The 23,391-nt window shown below is 48.0% G+C and overlaps 1 protein-coding gene across 1 annotated transcript in view; it reads left to right on the forward strand.

Annotated features, from left to right (window-relative positions):
- The first annotated feature begins 263 nt into the window (after positions 1 to 263).
- Positions 264 to 23,391, forward strand: part of LOC149362307 (signal peptide peptidase-like 2B) — a 48,308-nt gene continuing 25,180 nt past the window's right edge. Inside the window, exons 1-9 of the mRNA XM_089569692.1 lie at positions 264 to 332; positions 1,185 to 1,313; positions 1,876 to 2,055; positions 3,815 to 3,895; positions 7,740 to 7,888; positions 13,690 to 13,776; positions 17,204 to 17,373; positions 18,297 to 18,393; positions 20,724 to 20,922. Coding sequence (XP_089425818.1) covers positions 279 to 332; positions 1,185 to 1,313; positions 1,876 to 2,055; positions 3,815 to 3,895; positions 7,740 to 7,888; positions 13,690 to 13,776; positions 17,204 to 17,373; positions 18,297 to 18,393; positions 20,724 to 20,922 — 1,146 coding nt within the window. The 5' untranslated portion in view covers positions 264 to 278. The remainder of the gene's footprint in view (positions 333 to 1,184; positions 1,314 to 1,875; positions 2,056 to 3,814; positions 3,896 to 7,739; positions 7,889 to 13,689; positions 13,777 to 17,203; positions 17,374 to 18,296; positions 18,394 to 20,723; positions 20,923 to 23,391) is intronic.

The following is a 23,391-nucleotide window of genomic DNA, read 5'->3' on the forward strand; positions in this document are numbered from 1 at the left end:
GCATTCTTGCCTTACGGCTTTAGTGTGAGTCGACTTGAACCTCATAAACCCGCCTACTCGTTGACGCAGCCGGGACTTGAGACGCTTAAGGAAGGTTTCCCTTTCTCGCACTTTTGACGAATCATAGACGCTTCAGAAAATAGATGAAAACGACGTTGTTTTTCGTGGTATTAGCGCCTCGCTCCTCGCGCTTCGTGCACACGAGCCTGCATTAGCGAATAAGAGGTTCCCTTCCTCCTGCTGTGGCTGCTCTTTTGACGACCCCTGACCAAGGAGAAATGGCGCCCGACTTTCTGCTCACCGTTTCTGTTCTCGCCTCATTCATCATGACGGTAAGTAACGCCAAGTGTGCACTACAGCGCGTTTCGCGCCTCGCCTTGATAAGGAGTAGCTGCGTTGATTAGGTCACATTCCTCGATATGTCCCATTCTCGGTTCCCAGCATCACGGTCTCTATCTTATCTCTATTCGGAGACAGCTCCCTCGACGTGATTTAGCTCAGTTAACGCTGTAGTTTGCTGTTTGCGGGTGTGCCGGCGTAAGGTGGCTGCGCTTGGGCGGATGCCAGCGAACAGTTACTCCCTTAGTTCAAGATGTCCGCAACCGAGAATGCGTGTGTTCATCTGATGGCTGACGATTCCAAGCCTTGTTTGGGTGCGTGATTCAGGTCTGTGCTGTAGTAATATTTCCTCATGGTGGTATCTCCTTTGCCCACCAGGGGACGATTCTTTTCTCTTACGTGACCGTCTATGCCTTGCGTGTGCTTAGGGGGTGGAGGGAAATGGTTGCACTGTACCATATGATCAGTGCTCGCACATCATCTGGAACCCCAGCGGTGCTGCGATCCTACACTGTACCTCTCACATACTATCCTTAGCACTGTAGGTTATCTCACTTCGCTATTTGTCTCCCAAGACCATCGGGGCAGGGCAAGTCTCTTGCGGAGAATTAAGGCAACGAAGACACCACTCAGTTTTCTCATATACAGAGTTGCTCGCCCCCCTTTTTTGGCGACAGTTTGGCACTATACCTTGTCCCATTTGAAAAGTAGAGACGCCTGAGTGCTTCTTAAGAACCTTCTTTAACTTTGGCCAATAGGCCGTCCCGTATAGGCCGCGTCATTGGAGCGTCTACCTTCCGTACCTGAGCATAACAGCAGTGTTAAAAACCGATTTTCGCGCGCAGCCTGTTGGAGCCAGTAACCGCCCGGAGACCGCAGTTCTCCTTCTCAAGGCAGAGAACGCGAGCCCCGTGTTCTTCTGCACCGCCTACGTGCCCGCCGTCAAGGACGTGCCCAAGAAGGAGGAGGACTCCGTGAGTATGCACGCGCCCTTTTATGAGCGCCATCCTTCGACGAAATTATTGTTCCCGAATGAGTTCCTCTTAGCACTCATCCGTCCGAACGAAGATCGGTGGCTACGCGGGGAACCACCCTCTAAGCGACCTCTAGCACATGTCACTCAGGTACTTCCTAGGCGCTGCAAACATGAAAATCACAGGAATAATCAATCTTATCTAATGGCTATCGATAAAGAAGTGTCTCAAGACAAGTCAACGAAAGTCCTTATTCCCTAGCAAAAGATTTTTCTTCACAATTCCGTAGGGAAACCGATGTCCATCGAAACACCCTAGCTTCCAGTACCCGAAGCACGACCGTCCAGGACCAAAATGATAACTAAGATAGAGACTATGTTTCCCGTTCCGCCTTCTCGCAAATGTAAACATCGTTAGGGCACTTCAGTGAATGTAGATTAAGCCTAAAGCGATTATCTTCAAATCAGGTCATAGTCCACTTAGCGGGTAAGTGCACCTCTCGAGCAAGGAGGTTCCGCTAGATGCCGTACGACCCTTGTCTCCAAAATATTTCTCCACGCAGGAATACCGGCCATTCTTGAACGTGCTGAACGACACGGATTGCGACTACGAGAGGCGCTCTTTCGAGGGCAAGCTGGTGATGCTGGAGCGCTGCGACAACACCTCCAACGACGAGGTGATCCAGCAGGCCAAGAGCGCCAAGGCCACAGGCGTCCTCATCAGCGTCAACCCGATGCGCGCAGTAAGCTCTAGTATTAGACTGACGCTGTCATCTGTGGAGAGCATACTTAGTGCTCGTGAAAATCATCCACGTTGGAAGTTGTTAATAAAGGGACCGACAACTGAGTTCTGAGGCCTAAATTTTTGGGAGCGCAGTAGAAAACTTAGTTTCGAAGGTGTGAGATTGCAGTAATGTTTTTCAGAAACGCTTTGTAAGAATTTTATACACAGAATTTTTTTCAATCGTAGAAGCGTTCTTTCTTGTTTGTCCTGATGCTGGTAACAACGATCAGCCAGCGTGATAGGGATTGTACGTCGGCAAAAGTAATGAACTTGAAACTGACACAATTTCAGCGTCTTTTTTTTTGAGTTTTCGCACCTAAAGCTGTTAGGGCGCAGTCAAGTACGCCTCGTCGACAACAGTTTCGGTAAACCATAGCGCTTCGATCCAGAAATTCAGAACACTGTGGCGGCATCCAGTAGCAAAACCTCAAAGCACACCATCGGCTATGCGTAAGGAGCGTTATATTTCGTCGAAGGGGCCCTCGAGAGAGCGTAAGCAATGATGACAAAATCTGGCCTACTCTTCAGAAAGAGAAAACACTGTGCACTTAGCAACATACAGATATATTGAAAGATATGTGATGACCTGGTGAGATAAACGGATAAAGGCAGAGTTCGACCGCAGGATGTTGCATCGGCTTGTATTATGTATCTTTAGCGCCAAGTTCAAATTGCAACCGATCATTCCTTCAGTATTGCAATGCTAGCTTTGCACAATATGAGACAAGATCTCTGCACCTCCCCCATAACCTAACGACATGTTTTGGCCAGTCGCCGGTCCCTGTAATGGTTCTTTACGTCACCCTTATAGGGTGCCGAAAACAAGGAATGCAAAAAAATGTAGGCATGTCGGAATATTCAAAATTCCTGAAAGGGAATCGTATACCTTACAATTCAATTCGCTGAATGAATCGTATATGCATGTTAAAAATTATTGGAAGCGAATCGAATATGTGCATGCTTTCTAACAACTGGCCCGGAGACGAAACAAAATATGCGGAAGTTTTCTTTTACGGCTGTTTCAAGAGCAGGACCAAATCCGATGCTGCACAGTGTGCCTCCGCGATTGGTGTGCGCTCGATGGAGGGTTCAGCGCCTAGACGCGGACCATTCATGTGGCGGCATTCATAAGTGACCTTCGTACAATGCACAAGCCCTTCAAGATTGGCTGAAGTGGCAGCGCTCATATAGGTTTAGTAGATTCTGTCTTGAAGACTGACCTCGGAGGCCATGGCTTACAGCCAGCTCTCGCCCTTCTGATGTGCTGATATATGGCGCTAGTTTTTTTCTTTGTCGTGACCGATAGCAAAAAAAAAAAAATTTCTATGCATATCACTAAATGGTCACAGAGTTTCCATACTGATTTTGTATTACGTGCGATGAGTGGAGATCAAAGTTGGGCCTTCTGAAAGCTGTTTTGACTACATCGCGCAAAAGTGTATGCGCTTTAGAGAAGCCTACAGGCAAAGCAACCCTTCCAGTGCACGTAACTGGTCTAAATAGCCAAAATTTGTTGGGAAACGCCGCCAAAAAAGAAACGCACTTTTGACTCAGAATTCCTGATTTAAAAAATTCCGTTAAGTCTTAGGTGAAACAATCTGTATACAATGATAATACCTACCCCATGGCGAACTAATGTCATTCATTCAGCAATTCCATGTGGTCAATAGTAAAGGTTTTGTAAAAACAGGTGTGCCCAACGTGTATTTTTCTTGCAGGCTGAAGAAATGAAGACTGACATTAAGAAACTGGACATTATTGCCGGCTTCGTCCTCAACACTACCGCGCAGAGGATTGCGGTAAGTGCTTGCGGAACAGTCGGTGCTTAGTATCAAACTTTCCCTCGTCAACTCCCGAAGAAAAAGGCCCACTTATTTCACAGGCGATATGTCGTATAATGCACTCGTACTTAAAAGTCAGTACTTCAATTGTTCTGAAACCTGGACAGATTCGCACGAGAGAGATGAGGAGGAGTGAGCTCAGAAGCGAAGGGAAGTTGTGATAGGGAAATGTGAGGAGGCGGAATAAGTCGACGCTAAAAGGCTAAGAGGGAGCGAAACTTCCAACAGACACCATTCCGTTGAGCCCCTTCGAGTGATTCATGTGATCACAGCGAAAGACGCAATTAAAAAGTTTGTTTCCAACGCTTTATCATTCACTCAAGCAGTGTTTGCACCACTGCTAGAACATGGACGGCAGTAAGCTGTGTTGCAATTGCCTTGCTGGCATTTTGAGCTAGCGTGATGCTTTGCCTCATATGATTACAGAGCCTCGCTAGAATCTCACGTTTAGCATTTTGCGTGTCCCTAGATCTTCCAGCGTGGCAGCAAGCGGCAGCATTCCTGTGACAACGACGCATCGGCGATGTCTCTTCACAGCCCCTTGTTAAGTCCAGAAGACCGATATGCTCCCCGAGGTCATAACGCGCGGGTTATTTGGAATGGCGCTTAAGATTCCGTTTGCAGGCACGCTTGTATAGCCTACCATACGGCCCGTTGGTGAAAGTCACTAGGCGGCCTTAATGGCACTGTGCCTTTCTTTTGCACTTGCCTGAAATATCGCATTGATGAGCTGCTTCATTCCAGGGAGTCCCCTCAAGCTCCTCTTCAGTATTCCACCGTCGCGGTGGCTCAGTGGTTATGGCGCTCGGCTGCTGACCCGAAATACGCGGATTCGATCCCGGTCACGGCAATCGAATTTCGATGGAGGCGAAATACTAGAGCCCTGTGTACTGAGCGATGTCAGTGCATGTTAAAGAACCCCAGGTGGTTGAAATTTCCGGAGCCCTTCACTACTGCGCCCTTAATAGCCTCAGTCGCTTTGGGGCGTTAAACCCCCATAAAGCCTCGCTAGCACATTGCGGCCATCAGTTTGTTATCTTTTGGTGCCGTTCAGCTTCTAGAAATATCGGAGGTGTTACGTTTCGCCTTCGTCGTGGGGAAGAAAACGGCATGGCTGCAGCGGAACGCCGACTAACCCCGAGACGCGCGTTGGGTGAGCGCCTGGATTGCCAGGGAAGCCGCGTCCGTCTGCCCGGTTGAGCGAGCGTCTCCCCTACAGCGCGTGCAAACGCACGTTCGAACGCATGAACTGCGCGGGAACGCCGCTCGTGGACATTCCGGCGTCTGCGCTACGTGGATGGCATCGTTCCCCCTCTCCCAGCGCGTGACGGTGGTGTGATCCCTCATGAGTGTGTGTGTGTTTGTGATTGGTGCCACTGAGAACTTCCTTCCTCGGCAGGCCCGGCCCCCATCTAGGGAACCTAGGGAAAGGGAACTCTTTAAAACCTCGGTAGCGGTACGGCCGAGGGGCTTTTTCATCTGATGGTCTCAACCTGTGCTGTCCCCATGCAGCGTTCCAGTAGTGAGCGTCTCGTTACCGAGCTCACTTGTAAATATGTAAATTTTGCTGTATAAAGTCTTCTCTCCTTGTCTTTTCCCGCATCCTCGTCTCTGACCTCCTTCATTCCCTCTCCGGCGCCCCACCATGCTACCTCATCTTTAACGGAGGCAATGACAATAAGTTACATCCTTGCAGAAGCTCGTCGAACCACACCGTGGAAGCGAATATGACACTTGAGAGTATCACTGCGCCGCTGAGGGAGGCGCCGGGGCGCAGCATTGAGCACTAATGCACTCAAGCAGTAATGAGCACTGATGTTCTAATGTTACAACCTAAAACTATCTTGCTACGAAACGTCCATAGACGAATGCCCTCACTCTTGAGCTGAGGCCGTCGATAATCTTCGTCTCATCATCGCTACAGCTAGGTATTGAGAAGACAAATGTGTAGCTTAATTTTTGCTCACGAGCCCTGGCCTTCAACTAGAAACTGCTGCTTTCAGCGAGACGACCGGCACCACAAGAAGCTAACGTTAACCGAATCGCTCCATAGCTCTGGCACTACGGACAGCTTTGCGGTGCTTTTCTAGAGCTATAACAATGCGTTCGGCGACTTATATTAACCCTCTTACCTTAGTTTACAGCCGCAGGAAGTCCCAGTTGCCGACATCGCCCTTGCTAGCTCCAGCGCCAAACACTCGTAGCGTACCCTGTTTCAAATACACTAAATTCCTCCACTCATCCCGCTCCATTAACGCCTGTAAGGGGCACACGATGCATGACGATGGGGCAATGACCTTAACGTCAGAGCGGGTAGGACGAACGAACAAAATAACGTAGATGAGGATGATTATCGCGACCTATGTCATCCCCTCCGTCTTTGTCATTGCAGTACACATCACCTGGTATACTCTGCTTAAATACGCGTGCACTCATGCGACGCTGTTATAAAGGACGATTCAGACTCAAGCGGGTGGCGCGTGACACCAGTTACGGCACATAAGGCGTATCGTTGCAGCTCTTGGCCAATGGCCACACTGGGTCATGCACAGACCTATTTCGTATGCGTCGGCTTTGTTTCCAGCCAAGCTCCGGGTAGTGGAAAAGTCGTCTGTGTGTCGGTACAATCCAAACAAAAATTTTTGTTTTGGAGACCGTACTTTTCAGCGCTAGTTTCAGCATTAATTTTAGACGTCAAGTGCGGAGGGATTTTAGGACGATACTCCACTGAGCCTGTCGAGAATGGTAAATAAAACAATATAGGGGAGGTAAATTGTGGAAATGATAATTCCAGGCATTTCAAAATCGTTCCCAGCACACCGATTACTTCACCGTTCAAGTGGTGCACGGCTTGACGCAGGTACCGTTTGTGTGACTGTGTATTGGTCTCAAAACAAGCGAATTCACCGAAAACTGCCTTTCTTTTCATAAGTTTGAAATAGCATGTTCGAAAAAATGGCAGAATATTCAGTTTCCTGTACCTTGGCGTTGTTAGCGTTCTACTGTCATAAGTAGTTGTGCTGCTCGAGCACCCTGTTTACGGAATTGGTTGCTGCCTTCTGATACCCGAATACATTGCGAACACCGTCGATTTCTCGTTTCTCTGCCACTCAGCGAAGGGAGCCTCTTTTGAGCAAACCAGTATTTTCCACAAGGCGTATTTTATGATGTGGAATTGACCACACGAACAACTCTCACTGAGCAACCTCTAGCGACTAAACATTATTTAACTGTCACATGCCCCGATGAGCAGTTCACTCATAATCCGGTGGACAGGTCGTCATTACGGCACGAGGTCACATGACCTAGGTGGACCATCTGCCACCTAGGTTCCTTCTCTGGAGATTTTTCGTTCATTTTTTGAGAACGGCCGACGACACCGATGCCGGCGACGAAGCCGGCTTTTCTGTGACACAAGACCCTTACCGCTGTCGCGTTGAAAAGAGGTCCACGCTTACACGTACACTCTTTGCAGCCGTCATGGCTGCGCACCCTCTTAATGAAATCCTTACGAACTACTTCACAGTTTTAAATCCATATCAACGAAAGTGAACACCGACTGAATTAACATCGGATTTATAGACAGCTGCCAGAGAAACTATCCATTAGGGTTATACACGCTACCTCGACGACTCAACCTCGAACGGAATCTTTGTCCCAAAGATTTCAGTTTGGCGGGATCACATTCCCAAACCGCATTTCACCAACGCGTTTCGGTAGCGGCTGACCGCAAATGGGCTCCGACTATCTCTAGCGAAAGTGGTGCCTCTTAACGTCTTTCGCGCCGCCCTGCCCTGCGCAGCGATACGACGACCGGAACAACCAGAGCCTGATGGGGAAGCTCTTCTCGACGCCGACGTCCTTCGACTGGAGCTTCGTTGTCATCTGGGCCATCGCCATGGGCACGGTCGTCGGGGGCTCGTACTGGTCCGGGATCGTCCAGCGCTCCCAGTGAGTGCCCACCGCGTTTCTCAGGAAAAAAAAACTGTGAAAAAGATTGGGAGGACCACTTAAGCTCCGCCTTAAGCGTATGACGCGATATCGTAATTCACATATATGCAGAAAGTCAGTCTACTTTAGTCATAGGTCCCTGGGAGTCCTCATTCCACCCTTGGCGCAGTGGTGCAGCGGTTAAGCGATGCGCCACTGCCCTGCGATGGCAGGTGCTGTCACCGGTGGGACATGTGCGACCCAGGTTGCTCTTTCCGAGTGATCAATCATCAATTTAACTGGCACATGCCACGCTGGGCAGTTCTCTCACTATCTGGTGGGTAGGTTGGCATGACGCTGCAAGGTCACAGCTCACGTGACTTAGGTGGCCCACCCGCATCCTAGGTTGAGAGAGCACCCCCTGCCAGAGTCATGATCGTGATTTTTCGCTCACAAAGTTTAAACCGTATTTTCTAGACAGAGTAGTCTTTAACAAAATACCATTAAAAAGGACAGTAAAATAACCCCCAGACTGCCCAAACTTCCCAGAGTCGCTTTTTCTCGAGACCAAAAGAAAGGGCATCACTTCCCTTTTACTTTCGAGGCCCCGTTTGCCGCCTTCTTGAGAGTGCCCACTGGTCAGTGACACATGCGCACCATGGTAGGTGGTAGTGAAATTGATTCAAATAAATTCAAAGCAACTGCCACCTGCCCACCGTGGTACTGCGCATCAGCTCATTGGTCGAGAGACAGACAGATTCCCTAAGAACTCCCTGTGCAAAAAAAAATTGAAGGGGCACTTTGTCTGTCTAAAGTGCGTATAGGCGAAAGCGTTTTCCGCACCACTTTGACTGCCTCTGTGGCACTGGTGAAACCTAACGTTCGACGAGTGAGTGAGTGAGTAGAAACTTTATTGATTTCTAAGATTTAGCCTGCGGTGGAGGTCGTCTTCAAGTCTTGAGGTTGCCTCCTTAGCCTTGGGTGGTCCCCTAGTCCAGGGCTCCACTGAGTCTGGCCACCTCGCTTGCGTGTGCTATGAGTGCCCGTTGGGCCTCTAGCTCGCAGCTGGTGAGCCGGCTCTCCCATTGCTCCGCACTTGGTATGTCGTGTTTGTGGAACGATATGTTTCTATCGCATTCCCATGTTATGTGGTATAGTGTTGGCCTCGCTTCGCACCAAGGGCATGTGGCGCGGTATTGTGTCGAGAACATCTTGCTTAGTATATATAAGTTGGGGAAGGAGCCTGTCTGTAGCTTCCGCCATTTTGCGGCTTCTTCCTTGTTTAGCTCTTTGTGTGGTAGGGGGTATTTGTATCTTAGCCCCCTGTATAAACTTAGTGTTTCAGAGTACCCAGCCCCTAGGCTAGTCCAGAGCTCCTCCGGGGCTTGTGACCCCCCAGCTCGGATAGTAAGCCCTCGAGCTAGTTCGTCCGCCCTTTCGTTGCCCCAGACCCCCGCGTGGCCTGGTATCCAAATTATGTTATGTTTCTCTCTCCTCCCCGAGGGTGTCCTCTCGCTGAGGACCCTGAGTGTCGTTTTGCCTACCCTTCCTTTTGTGTAGTTTCGACACGCTTCTTGTCAGTCTGTTAGGATATTCAGGGGTCTCCCCTTTCTATCCCCCTCCCTCATTGCTAGGGCTATCGCTATCTCCTCCGCCTCTGCTACATTTGATGCCCTGGCCGTGAGGCTCGTTATGTGTTCTCCCTGGTTGTTGACGACTACCGCCACCATTTTATTTCCTCGTTCACCATAGTACGGGGAGGCGTCGGTGTATACCGTGCTGTCCCTGTGCCCTATTGTTTTTTCAGTGTTCTTCCCTGGCTCTCCTCCTGCTGGCATGGTGGTTTGGGTCCATGTTGCGGGGGATGGGTTGTACGCTTGTGTTTCTTCTTAGTGCGTCTTGTATATTTGCCCTGTTGTTCTGATGGTTCTCAGTCTCCCGACCCAACCTAGTCAGAAGTGCTCGTCCGGTTCTTGTGTCGCTGAGTCTTCGAAGTTGTGCCTTTATTTGGCATTCACTCAGCTCTTCAAAAGTGTTGTTAAGCCCTAGTTGCGTTAGCTTCTCGTTGGACGTGTTCCTTGGTAGATGTAAGGCTATCTTGTACGCGTTGCGAAGGATAACTTCTGCTTGCTCTCTTTCAGCTTTGATGGTTACGTGGTATGGTAGTGAGTATGTTATTCGACTGACTATCAGGCTGTTCACCAGTCTGATTGTGTCTTCTTCCTTCATGCCATGCCTTTTGCTGGCTACTCTATTTATCATTCGGCCTACTTACTCCACCGCTTTGCGTAGCAGGCTGAGTGTGTGGCTGCATTTCCTGCTACCTTGCAGCCACATACCGAGTATTCTTATCATTCTTTTTTCCGGTATGTTCTGCCCTTCTAGTTTCACCTCGAGGTTAGCCTCTGTAGGGTGCCTTCCTACTCTGAGAAGTTCGGACTTTTCGGTGGAACACCTTAGTTCCCTCTTCTTCATGTATCCTTCAATGCAGGTGGCTGCCGCTTGTAGACTTTCTTCTTTGCTTCCTAACGAGCCTTCGCTGGTCCATATGGTGATGTCGTCCGCATACATTGCGTGTCTGATCCCTTGTATCTGGCTGAGCTCTTTGGCTAGGATGATCATTGATATGTTGAAGAGCACTGGTGATATCACTGAGCCTTGTGGAGTTCCCCTGCATGGTGTTTGAATGATCTCGCTTCGTAGGTCTCCCAAACCCACCGTTGCAGTTCTGCTTGCGAGGAAGCTTCTCACGTAGTCGTGTGTTTTCTTTCCGCAGTTGGCGGCGTTGATGCCTTCCATGATTGCTGCGTGGGATACGTTGTCGAAGGCCCCTTTGATGTCCACGGCCATGACTACGTTTTCCCCTTTGCTTGGCATTTTTTCTAGTACTTCTTCTATGAGCTGAAGCAGCACGTCTCGGGTCGATAGATGTTCCCTGAAGCCGAACATGGTGTCGGGGTACCATCCTCCGTCTTCTAGGTGTCTGTATTCTTTTAGTGATGATTCTTTCGAAAAGCTTGCCCATACACGATGTTAGCGAGATAGGTCTGAGATTCTCTATCTGCAGTTTTTTGCCTGGTTTGGGTATCATAATGACTTCCGCGTGTTTCCACTCTTTCGGAACCATTCCCTCTTCCCAGAGTTTGTTGAAGTATTTTGTGAGCTGTTCTACCGCTTCATCGCTGAGATTTCTTATCAACGAGTTCTGGATCTTGTCCGCCCCCGCTGCCGTGTTCTTTGTCGTTGCCCTTATGGCTTGAATAACTTCTTCTCTTGTTATCGATTTGTCCATGTCCCGGTTTTCTTTCCCTTGGTATTCTCCCTGGTAGGCTTTCACCTGTTCTTTTCCGTAGCATTTCTCTTTTACTGCTTGGATTAGCTGCTCCTCCGTCCCTTCGTATTGGTGGATCAGTCTTCGTATCGATTTGTTACTTTCAGCTTTGTTCTTCGATGTGTCCATGAGCTTCCTTAGTATTTGCCACGTTCTGGCCGTGCCTAGGGTGCCATTCAGTGTTGTGCTGAATTGTTGCCATCCCTGTCTAGCCAGTTTTGTTGCGTATTCTTCCGCTCGCTTGGGGATTTCTGCTATCTTCTTTTTTAGTTTCCTGTTAAGCTTCTGTTTCTTCCAGCGTTTCTTTAGGCTTTTCCTTACCTCCCATAGGCCAAGGAGTCGTTTGTCTACCTCCGGTGCCTGTTCTGTGCGGTCAACTTCTTTGGTATATGTATCTCTTATTTGTTTAAGTTGTTGGCTCCATTCTTCTAAAGACGTGATGTCGCCTTTGATGCTTTTGCAGCGGGTGCGGAAGGCGTCCCCTTGCCTATTTTCCTTGTGATGCTTTCGGCTCCAATGGCCACTCTGATTATATAGTGGTCGCTGCCTAGGTTCTCCTGTGTGTTTTCCCACTCTGCTTGTTTAGCTCCTCTGACAAAGGTTAGGTCGGGACACGTGTCTACGCTTACGCTGTTGCCTTGCCTTGTGGGTTGGCTCTCATCCGTAAGTAGCTCGCAGCCTGTGTTTTCTTCTGCTGTACATATGCTCCGCCCTTTTGTGTCCTCTTTTTTGCTGCCCCATTGCGGGCTTTTCGCGTTGAAGTCTCCTGCTATAACTAGGGTGTTCTGCCCTGCAAGTTTCTTTGCCTCCGCGGAAAGCTTGATGAAGTCTCCCCTGTTTTTAGGTGGGCTATATATGTTTATAACAAAGGTGCTTTTTGCTTTCCTTTTCCTTTTGGGAATTATTTCAGTTATCACGTATTCTAGGTGTGTGTCCGCTATTTCCCCATGATTTATTGCTGTTATTTTGTCGCTAATGAGTGTTGCTGTTTTCCCTTTTTCCTGGCATGAGTAGCCTCTTACGGTTGGGGTACAGTTTGTTTCTTGTAATAAGATTAGGTCTGGTGAGGTAGACTCGTCTCGTCTGGTCGGGTAGAAGTTACCCGCCGCGGTGGCTCAGTGGTAAGGCGCTCGTCTACCGAGCCGGAGTACCCGGGTTCGAACCCGACCGCGGCGGCCGCGTTTCGATGGAGGCGAAACGCAAGAGGCGCCCGTGTGCTGTGGGATGTCAGTGCACGTTAAAGATCCCCAGGTGGCCTAAATTATTCCGGAGACCTCCACTACGGCACCTCTTTCTTCTTTCACTTCCACCTTCCTCCCTTTCCTTACGGCGCGGTTCAGGTGTCCGCCGAGATATTTGAGACAGATACTGCGCCATTTCCTTTCCTCAAAAACCAATTTACCAATTTATCGGGCAGAATATTCATCATTTCAAGCAGCTGTGTGTGTGTGTGTGTGTGTGTGTGTGTGTGTGTGTGTGTGTGTGTGTGTGCGTGTGCGTGTGCGTGTGTGTGTGTGTGTGTGTGTGTGTGTGTGTGTGTGTGTGTGTGTGTGTGTGTGTGTGTGTGTGTGTGTGTGTGTGTGTGTGTGTGTGTGTGTGTGTGTGCGTGCGTGCGTGCGTGTGTGTGTGCGCGCGCTAGCCCGAAAACATTTTAAAGACCGACCTCTCACAACAGCGCTTCAATCTTGTTCTTCAATCCAGAGCTTTTAAGAACACGTTTTCCTCAGTAGGCCTCCAAATTTCACAGACGCTCATCTATGTAACCTACAGGCGGAACAGGAAGCCTGCTATGTTTCTCGATGTGTCGTACTGCCCCCTATTCGCAATATTGTAAATTTCGGGACGCATTACTGATATCCAAGCGCTGTAGGTGATGTTTCTGCTATTTTTCAGCTCTATCACTTAACTTGTGCGAAGCGCGACCAACCACGAAGCCCAACCGCATCAAAGATTAATGCCATTCACCTATTCCATCCTTACTTACCATCCCAATAAGGAGTAAGCTCCGCTACAAACCAAGAATACGGAACGCTTCATCACCGTTCTTCTAAAAGCGAAAGGCATCGATGACTAAATTTAAAGAGTGACTAATCAAATGAAGACTAATTATTACTTATCGGTGCTACACGCGTTGCCTTAGAACCGAAGCAGCGCTCAGTATCTCACCACGCCGATATGCATTAATCTAAAAGAAGGAATATCGTTCATACTTCAAAGTGTAGTACTTTGTGCTAATGGGAACTAAGTTGTAAGCAAACAAATCAGGGAGGTGAGCGCGTCGACCTTCTCCTCCGGGTATTTCTCGCACTGACTCATATATTATTTTTCGGCAGACTGTGTTCTCCTGGAGTCTGGAACTTGCGTAGTCCGGTTAGGTCAGCAGAAACCGGAAGAGCTAAAGTTTACAGGGTCACTGATGTGTGTCTCGCCGGTAATTTGTTTCAACTGACGCTATTTTTTGATTTCATATTTCTACTTCGTTTTATTTCAGGTACGAGCCGAAGGTCACTAAGCCCAAGAAGAAAACTCGACGTGCGAGCAAAAGCAACCAGAAAGCTGCGGACGCAGACGCGAACGTGTGAGTTTTCTAATAGCTCCTGGTTCAAAAATTGAGAACAAATTGCAGCCATTTTGGTCGCTGCTCTCATCATAATAGACGAAGAACGCTATCTCGAGATTAATTCGTGGCATACGGTGTATAACGGCGGACATCGATCGGTATCCGGATAACCAGACCTTGTTTTAAGGCGAAAGCCTTTAATGGCTCATGCTCACGGTCGCGTCCGTCCGTGCGCTGGAAACGTGCCTACTGTGGCCTCACCTCCGCGAAGCAGCGCAACCTCCTCCCCTCCTTAGCAACCGGCGCGTGGTGGGGGCGCGGCTGTGCAAAGTAACCGTGACGTCACACAGTAGCGGTAGAACGATCGCGCGAGCGTCGGCGGTGCAGCTGCACCGCCGCTCCTTCGCCAGACGTCTCGTTGCAGTCGAGTGAGTGAGACCCATGGCTCCGAAGCGCCCCAGAGAGTCCGTCATTTACTAGAAGCACCTTTGGGTAATTCAAAGGGGTATCGGCGAACACTGTGGCCATTCCACTGGGGCGCCATGTACAACATCGTATATGCAGTGGGTTGACCGCAAGGCTTTCGCCAAACACACTTTAGAATTTCCAAAGTGTGTTCAGTAATTTTTGTAAGAATAATGGCTTTCTTTTTGGCTATACCGATGTTCGTTCAGTAGCAAAAGAAAAATTATTGTTGGAAAAAATTACATTTTAAAATTGTAACATTTCCTGCCACTAGATTTAAAGCCCTGACGTCAGTAGCGAAACGGACTTCGTGATCACCGTTAGGAAATGAATGACGGTGTACAATAGCCTCAAAGACCGACGACCAAATAAATGCATTGACGTCATCGCAGTTTTCTTCTGAAAAGAGCCGGTGGAAGCCAGAAACCTATATTCCATTTCTTGGTTTCGCCTAGCTTATGAAGTTGCGTCTTCAGTGAAAGCGCAGCACCTTTGTCAATCGAACGAGGTAGTTTATCGATGGAGGCCAACAGCTGCTTCTCTTAAATGGCCACTTAAGCAAACCGAATGAAGCAGTTCCTGCAGCTGTTACCCAGAGTGCAGCTGCATACGACGATTCCGTTTCGTGGCTGTAGTAATTGTAGCAAAGCAAATTGTGGACAGTGCGTGCGGTGCCTTCCTTCTCTTATGCGTTCCATCCAGTTCGCTTGTTTATCACCATGAACTGCAATAATTGTCCGAAGCTTATGTCAGCAGTAATAAATGTGGGCAGAAATTCAAACAAATGGCATCAGTATCTACTTACTTATGGAGGTGTGTTTTTGGGCACATATTTCACTTTCATTGTAATTCTTGTCTAGATGTTAATGTACTTGCACTTAGTTTTGCTTTTACTGCCACCTGCTTTTTTTATTTGTTGCTTGTTTTGTGCAACTTGCATGCACGTATTAGCATGTCGGCTCTGCGTCGCTCTGCCACCTGCAAACACGGTGCATGCTTCTGTCAAGCCTTTTTAGGCTTTTGCTTGCCCCCCCCCCCCCCTCGACATTACACCTGTCCAGTGGATGTTGATGCTGAAAGAAATTTGGGGGGACAATCAAGCTCCGCCTTAAGGGTATGACGCGATAGCCGAATGCATGCGGAATTGATCATTCTCTACTTTACATTCATAGATCCCTGCGAGAACTCATACCACTCCTGGCGCAGTGGTGCAGTTGTTAAGCTATGCGCCACTGCCCTGGAATGGCAAGTGCCGTCTCCGGTGAGGCTGCTCTTCCCGTCGCCCTTTCCGAGCGATCAGTCATTAATTTAACTATGACCTGCCACTGTCGCCAGTTTGCTAAGACTTCGGTGGCCAGGTTTCGATGATGCCACAGGGTCACGTGACCTAGGTCGCTCACCTGGTTGCTTCACCGAGGATTTTTCGCTCACAATGCCGACGACGCCAACGGCGACGCCGGATTTTCTGCAGAGTGACAGCCTTAACGCTTTCGCATTTAAGTGTACATATTAGTAGTACAGCACTGTTTCTAGTCCTATGACACTTCGTACTTGATGAAATTTTGCCTAAAAATTAGTATTTTATTCATTAATGTGTACAAAATCATGGCTTATCCGGGCGACCTTAGTTCTTGCAGTACGCAACACACCGCTGCGCTGTTTAGTGATGTCAGCTTTTACTGAACCCTAGGGGCAAACGGTGATTTGGTGAAACATTTAAGGGTAAACAGCGCGAAATACGTAGACGGAAAGCAGAGGGAACACAGGACAAGCGTTTGTCCCGTGTTTCCTCTGCTCTCCGTCTACGTCTTTCACACTGCTTACCCTTAAGAAATTTTACTGAACCACCCCACCACCCTTCCCATTTTCTCAAAGACACTGGCAGGAGTCGGTGATGAAGCATACTTAGGCTAGATTCCCCACTCCACAAGGCCCGCCTGACACCTACTTCTCCACCGCACCCTCCTAGCTAGAGGGCCACTCACCCACTAACAGCTGCCTTCAATACACCTGCTGATCCTCCGCAAAGATTCCACCAAACAGAAGCAACAGTGGGACGAAAAAGTGACGGCGAAGTTGAATTCCGAGATGTAGTGAGAAAACCAGCTGCTGTTTTGAAGCCCGTACCAGCGGCGGCTGGAATTTCTTTGGAGGAGAAATTCTAGAGGCCCGTGTACTGTGCGATGTCAGTGCACGTTAAAGAACCCCAGGTGGTCGAAATTTCCGGAGCGCTCCACTACGGCGTCTCTCATAGCCTTAGTCGCTTTGGGACGTTAAACCCCATAAACCAAACCAAACCAGCTACCCTCGACCCACCTCCCCACAGCACCCCCCCCCCCTATATAAGCTCCAGCTATCACCCGCCCACATTAAGTCTAAAGAAGAACTCTGTCCCGCGTGTGAAGCCACGACTTAGTCTAAAAGCTTCAGCGTAGTCATCGAGGGTACATCGAACAGCTTTAGAATTATCGCGTCAGATACCTGATCATCCCCAAACATTTTCAATCGCATTTATTTCTTTGTATCCGGCTTGACAAACAAAGCGCTTTTAACACTTGCTGGGGAGAATTACCTAAAAGTTTTGCGTAAACATGATGGGATACTTCCAGAATGGTGCGATGAAGAACGTATAATATACGTATATTATAATAGAATGCGTATACTATAATAACCTACAATATAATAAACTTTCCCTACTAGACAGATGCAATCGAAGGGTGCTTCCCACGATCTGGGAAACAATGCCTACCAACTTCCAGACATAGTAAACGAAAAAATTCTTCCAGTGCTTGTTGCGCGAAGATGTTTGAGCAAAAGTCATGGATATTTATGTGTGTTTTCTCTGCTTTCCATACAAAGGCTACAGTTTGTTCTCATGTTGAATGTCTTGCTGTTCGAAAGTTGCATAGCTTTTATAGCCCCACAGACTCCTTCCAGCAATGTGCCTCCTTCTTCCTTTCCGCTCTCCCTCCCGCTGCAGCGTATCGCAAGCCTCTCTGCCTCCCCCTGCGGCTGAGCGGGACTTCACGGAGAGCATGGCCGAGATGGACGACGAGTTCACGGTGCCGCTGTCGCCCAAGCTCGTCGTCATGTTCGTCATCCACATGAGCGTCATGCTGCTCGTACTGTACTACTTCTACCGATACCTGGGTGAGGAAGCGACGTCACCGTTGCCGCTGCTCTTTAAATTCTCCTAATTGCACGCCAACATACTTACTCCTCAAGGTCTCACAACGTCAGGATGTAGTATACCTGACGCGCGCCATTTTAGAATTGAGGAATATGCGTCGAGCAATGCGCCACATGTGTTTCAAGTAACTTTGCATTGCGCCTTCAGAACAAATGGCTTCTGCTCTACCGGCTCGCCGTAGTGGAGGGCTCCGAAATTTCCGGAGCCCTCCACTACGGCGTCTCTCATAGCCTTAGCCGCCTTGGGACGGTAAACCCCATAAACTAACTAACTACCGGCTCCGAAATTGGGTAGGCCGGAAAGGTGCTAAATTTTGTGGGTGCTGAAATGCTCCTTGACCTGACTCTTTTGTGGCGCCAACCAACGTTGATTATGCTACAGAAGAAAAGCTATAGGCACAGTCATGGACAAAAACTTTACGGGATGCGTATTTGAGGGAAAAATGTATTTCTGCACAGCCTCAGTAGACAGGCAGATTGCATTTTTGCAGCACATGGAGCACGCTTGTCTCCTCACGTTCCTATGCATTTGAGTGATCTGCTATGCTTGACCTCTCCGCAATAATTTTTTTTTTCCGCCAATCCGCATCCCGCAAACTTTTGTCCATGACTGTACGTTTGACAAACATCGTTCTGAATTCCTTAAAGCTAGAATTTTAAGTAAGGCAATGTTTCTGCAGCATTCTGCCGGGGCACAAAACAGCCTCAATGAACAGTTTCCCAGGAGCAATGCCTAACCGCTTCCCCATGCCATCGCACATTTCATGCGTATGGTATTTGAAAGATTTGAGAGTTCCTTTCCCACTGCATCACCCCTTCGTTTGCACCCTTGTCGTATGGACTATAAACGCATTATGCTAATCACCTCTTTTCGCCATATCCAGCTTACCTGATCATCATCATGTTTGGCCTAGCGTCGGGTGCCGCGCTGATGGCCTGCTTGGAGCCGCTCGTCAACCGGATAAACATTGGGACTAGCAAGTACGCCTATAAATTTTGCGTCAACTTGTCTCTAATTTACTCAGATGAAGTCGCTTAAGATATATTCGCTGTCACCGGAGTTTTTATTTCGGTGTTCGTGTCTGCTTCTCATGATAAGCCATGCACAATCAGCGTTAGCGTTTAATTCTTGACGTGCTAAGAGACACTCATTCGTAAAGGTGGCAGTGGGCGTGCAGACAGGTTCATCCTTAGGTGCAGCATCTCAGCAACTGCTTCGCCAATGCCTCGTAACAGGAATAAAAATGAGGTCCCCCAAGAAATTTCAAGAGTAGTTCTTCTACCGCGCCTCTCAGTAAGCCCCACGATCGGGCTGATTGGCGAGCTATCGTGAGGCCTTTGTCCGATAACGCACGTGGCCTGTTAATGCAGTTGACGGTGGTGATAAACCTCAACGTAGCCAGTACCTCGCTTTAACGAGACGCCTAGACATGTGCCCTCAAGGAACCGTTCGATGGAATGATTACAACAATTGCTTACGTTCTCAGTATCGCCCGCATAAAACAAATGAAAAAAAGTTTGCAGAGCTAAGCCTACCGGCTGAGCGCATTAATCCCCAAAAGTAGTAGTTCTAGCTTCGGTTTTGTACATGTAGTACAGCCCTGCATTTGGCTATCGATTCTACACGGTCAATCGTAAGACAAAGCGTACCCATGTTGATGTGAATCAGCGGAATGTCATCTGGTTATCCGTCGCCTTCCACCCTCTCTCTCTCATCTCTCACACTTCCCTCTCTTTCCTCACCCCTAAGTGTGGAGCGGGAGACTTTCCTCTCTCACTTTCACCATCTGCCAACAGTGGCAGGCGGCCGCCACCTGCCTCGGTTGGCAGGTGGAAATTGAATTTGAGTAAATTCGCATAAGTTAAATTCCAATAGTTTAGGTCAATTAAATAATTTCATTCAGTAATTAAGTCTTGCGGCTGACGCTGTTGTTGCGACGGTACAGTGCAGGGCTAAAGGGTGAAACCACAGCTGTAACGGCTTCGGCTGCAACGAAAAAAATTGAAGGCCTCTTAACTACTGTTACCAGATGACATTGCGACAACACTGGGTCTTTTAACTGAATTTCACTGCTTCTACCCTCAGGCCGTATTGTGTGGTTTGCTTCCTGCACGTTTGATGGCGCTTTCACGCGCACGGACGTAAGATGGTGAAGACGACGACTTCCAAACGAAAACAAAACAGACTGGCAGTTCAAGTGTAAACAAGGGTAGTTGATGAAGATGACATTACAAGCACAGCGCGAGAGACTCGTAGTCTGTCTAACACGCGGGATGTTAGGCTGCAGCGATGAGCCCTTTCTCTCTGAAAACTTAATTCTACCATGGGGTCACACTGGCTATTTGCAAGCAACCACAGACGATAGTTTTTTGCATTGCCTGGAAGGGCTTTATTTTTTGGATGTTTTGAGAACAACAATCGAGAAACAATTTCCGTTCAACACATATCGGATCCGAAACCTATCCATAGGTAAGCAGGACAATGTACTTTCTGAATTAACAATGCTTACAGTCCTGCACAGTATTTGGCGTTCCCGAATGGCTCGTTATTACTGCGACCCGGATGCACGGCGTGAAAAAATGTGTTTTCAGGAAAATGTACTGGTCTGTAGATGTACAAAAACTTGGTGGTCATGTTCTTAACTCACTCTCAGGGGTAGAGCCTTTGCTGGCGCTGAAAGGATTTTAATATCAGAAGCCAGCCTTGCAGGTTAATTGTGTTGCCGTCATAAGTTCTTCTTTCCGTGCAAGAGCCCTATTGGTGTTTTGTCTTGCTTAGTGAAAGTCCGGCATTAAGGGCAGAAAAAAGTGGCGATGGCGTAGTGGTTTCAAGCACCGGCTAGCGGAACCGATCTGCCCGCGCCCCCGTGGGTTCGAATGCCGCTCGCCCGGTTAGAACGTTTTTCATTTCCTTAATTTCTTCCCCGGGTTTCACACCGCGGTCACTAGACGGCACCGGCTTTCCACTGCAATGACTATTTTATAAAATCTCATAATATGCACTCTATACATGGACTATACACACAATACATGTGGAAAATTAGGAATCCATAGATCTTAGTGCGGTGTCACACATATCACTTAGAAACAATGTAGAAACCGCACAAAAAGGATATGAAAGCCATTCGGTTGACACATAGAAAGCGTATGGAATTCAGTATATATTTCTTATCGTGCGGACTGCGTGTTTGTCTCATTACATATGTGTGGCCTATATGCAACGTTTCATTTGGAGTGAGCCGGAGAGTGCGGATGATAATGCTATGTACAGGTTTTAAACATACCATATTTGCATGGGGAACAAACCTCAGGATCCCCAAGGCGCTGGCGATTGGCTGCCAGACGCCCATCGAGTGGCGCCAGGCGGCGCTGGTGGTGTTCTCCTTTGGCGTGGCGCTGGCCTGGTTCCTGACGCGCCAGAACGACATCGTCGGCTGGGCCCTTCAGGACGTACTGGGCATCGCCTTCTGCATCAACATGCTCAAGTCCATACACCTACCCAACCTCAAGGTGGGCGCGGCAGTCCTTGTTGGGATGAGTGCACCCATAAATATGAGAATCCATAGCGCACAATATTCAAGAGACACAACACGAGCGCTAAACTTCCACTGAACGATCTTTATTTGGCGCTGACAACCTTATAAAGATCACGTATGGTACAGGTATAGACGACTAACAACGATTATCTTGTCAAGGTCATGATGCGTCAAGGAATGTGAACAAAAAGCACAATAAAAACTTCCAATCAGTGAGCACGTTTCACACTATCGCCCGTTGCCTTGAATCTAAGAAAACTAAGCCTTTTCTTGATAATGACACCGAAGGATCACTGACACAATTTTGCAATCCTCCTTTTTCATCACCGCAGCTTCAATTATCTCCCTCGTTTTTTGATCGCTATATTTTTTCTAACACTGAACACTCCCCGAACTTTGGCGCGCACTTGTGACCACGGCAGTGAAGAGCCAAATTGTCTGGCCCCTCATCTCTAACTTTTCTGTGGTGCTCGCTGAGTCGCTCATTCTGGCACCGGCCTGTCTGTCCAATATACAACTTGCCACGTGAAACCGGCAACCTGTATGTCATGTTGACTACCCACTAGCCCGAACCCTGACCCTCCTAAATATGCGTTTACTTCTAGATATCTACAGCAGACTGCAATCTCCTTCTGCCTTCGGCTTCACATGGCCACATAAGCAACTTCACCGGCGGACTCCTACCACCTAAGATGCATCCAAACACTCACTTTCCCTATTCTCCGCCACCTTCACCACATTCACACAAGGTTATAAGCAGATACACGTCCCCGGTGTGGCCATATTCCCACATTCGCATACATTACATGGACATGCACGGCTAAACCCAACCGCTTAAAGCCGCACAATAGTCGCCATTGTCAAAGCGTCGGCGGAAGCTACTGAAGTCATGGACTGAGGACCTTACCCACAATCAGCTACGGTCTCCTTTTACACAATAAAAGTTTCTCCTCTCTCTTTTCACAATGTGCCAGTTACGCCGATTTTCGAAAAGAGCATTTCAGAGGATTTGAAACTACTCATTAGGTCAATGAATTAGCTTAACGCAGCTTTTAGGTATCAGGTTAACTTCTCTTCGTGTGGTGCAGCAGCGTGGCGTGCTCTGTGGCCCACCGTAGCGGAAGGCGCCGGAATAATTTTGACCGCCATGGCCTCCTTTAATGTATACCTAAGTATCAGTACACGTGCGCTTTTCATTGCACCTCAGTAAAGTGAGTCAAAGTAGCAACCCTTTTCAAATATCGCTTTTGAATGCACCAGGTGTTTTGCAAGAACACAAACCCAAGGAAAAACATCTCTGCAGGATGGAGCGCAAACTATTCAGTGGTTTTATGTTGATATTTGTCCACATTTTACACGCTTGCCTGACACAGTCACCCGCGAGCACCGGCTGTGCTCGTTTTTTTGCCGCCCCGCTAGCATACAATACATTAATACCGCCTAAAGTCGAGTACGCGTCAGCCACCTAGGACCCGGATCAGGCATACATTATGCATGAGTTAGAAGCATTGCCAACCCGTGCTGTCAGGCAAATCTTTTCGAACTATTCTCGTCATACTAACTGAAGGCGTGCGCTGAACTTAGAAACTTATCACATCATCGCAAACTTGCACGCCGGACATTCTTCCCGGACACTTTATCACGTTTTGCTCCATGTCGATTTCTATCGATCACAAGAGACATTATTTCGGCACCGCGATAATCCGTTCGAAGTTAAGCGCATTCAATGCCCCACTTCTTTTGGGAAATCAGTCAGTCAGTCAGTCAGTAAGTCTTTCCATCAAATAGGAGGAGATAAGGCAAAAAGCTGCGTACGCAGCTTGACTAAGGCATTATCCCCTCAAAGGCAAAACAGCAGGGAACACAGACCGAACACCGATCAGAACCAAGTAATAAGGAATAATGAAAACAATAGTTACAAATGTACAATAGATTCAAGTATCTGCGCAAAAGAAAAACAAATTTTCGGTTAGGAACAAACACGAAATGCAGTGTTATGCCCAAGTCGACAATGTACACAAGAAATTATGGGTACGGAAGGAGCATGAGTAGCACAGCATATTATGACGTGAAGCAATGAAGGCACATGAAAAATGTCTAGCACATCATTTGACAACAAAGGATAAAACGGTTAGATTCTTATTCGCTGAGCATTGAAAATAGCGATAAGGACATAAAAATATGGTACAGCTGCACATTGCTTAAGATATAAAACTAATAAAGGACATTACAAAAATAGTGTCGTGAAATATCATGAAGGAAAAAAATTGTTTTAAATGTTTTAGGTGAAAGTTAAGAATGTCAATATTTTCTTGAAGAAAATTTTTGAGAAGAGTTGGTATCATATTTTAGAGATTGTGTCGCATAATTAGTTCCATAATTCTGTACTTGCCAGTATAAGGAATTTCACGTATTATAACCCGATGGCTCTTTGATTTCCAAC

This window comes from Amblyomma mixtum, chromosome 2 (assembly GCF_055824585.1).
Source record: "Amblyomma mixtum isolate Tamu chromosome 2, ASM5582458v1, whole genome shotgun sequence".
Taxonomy (NCBI): Eukaryota; Metazoa; Arthropoda; class Arachnida; order Ixodida; family Ixodidae; genus Amblyomma; species Amblyomma mixtum.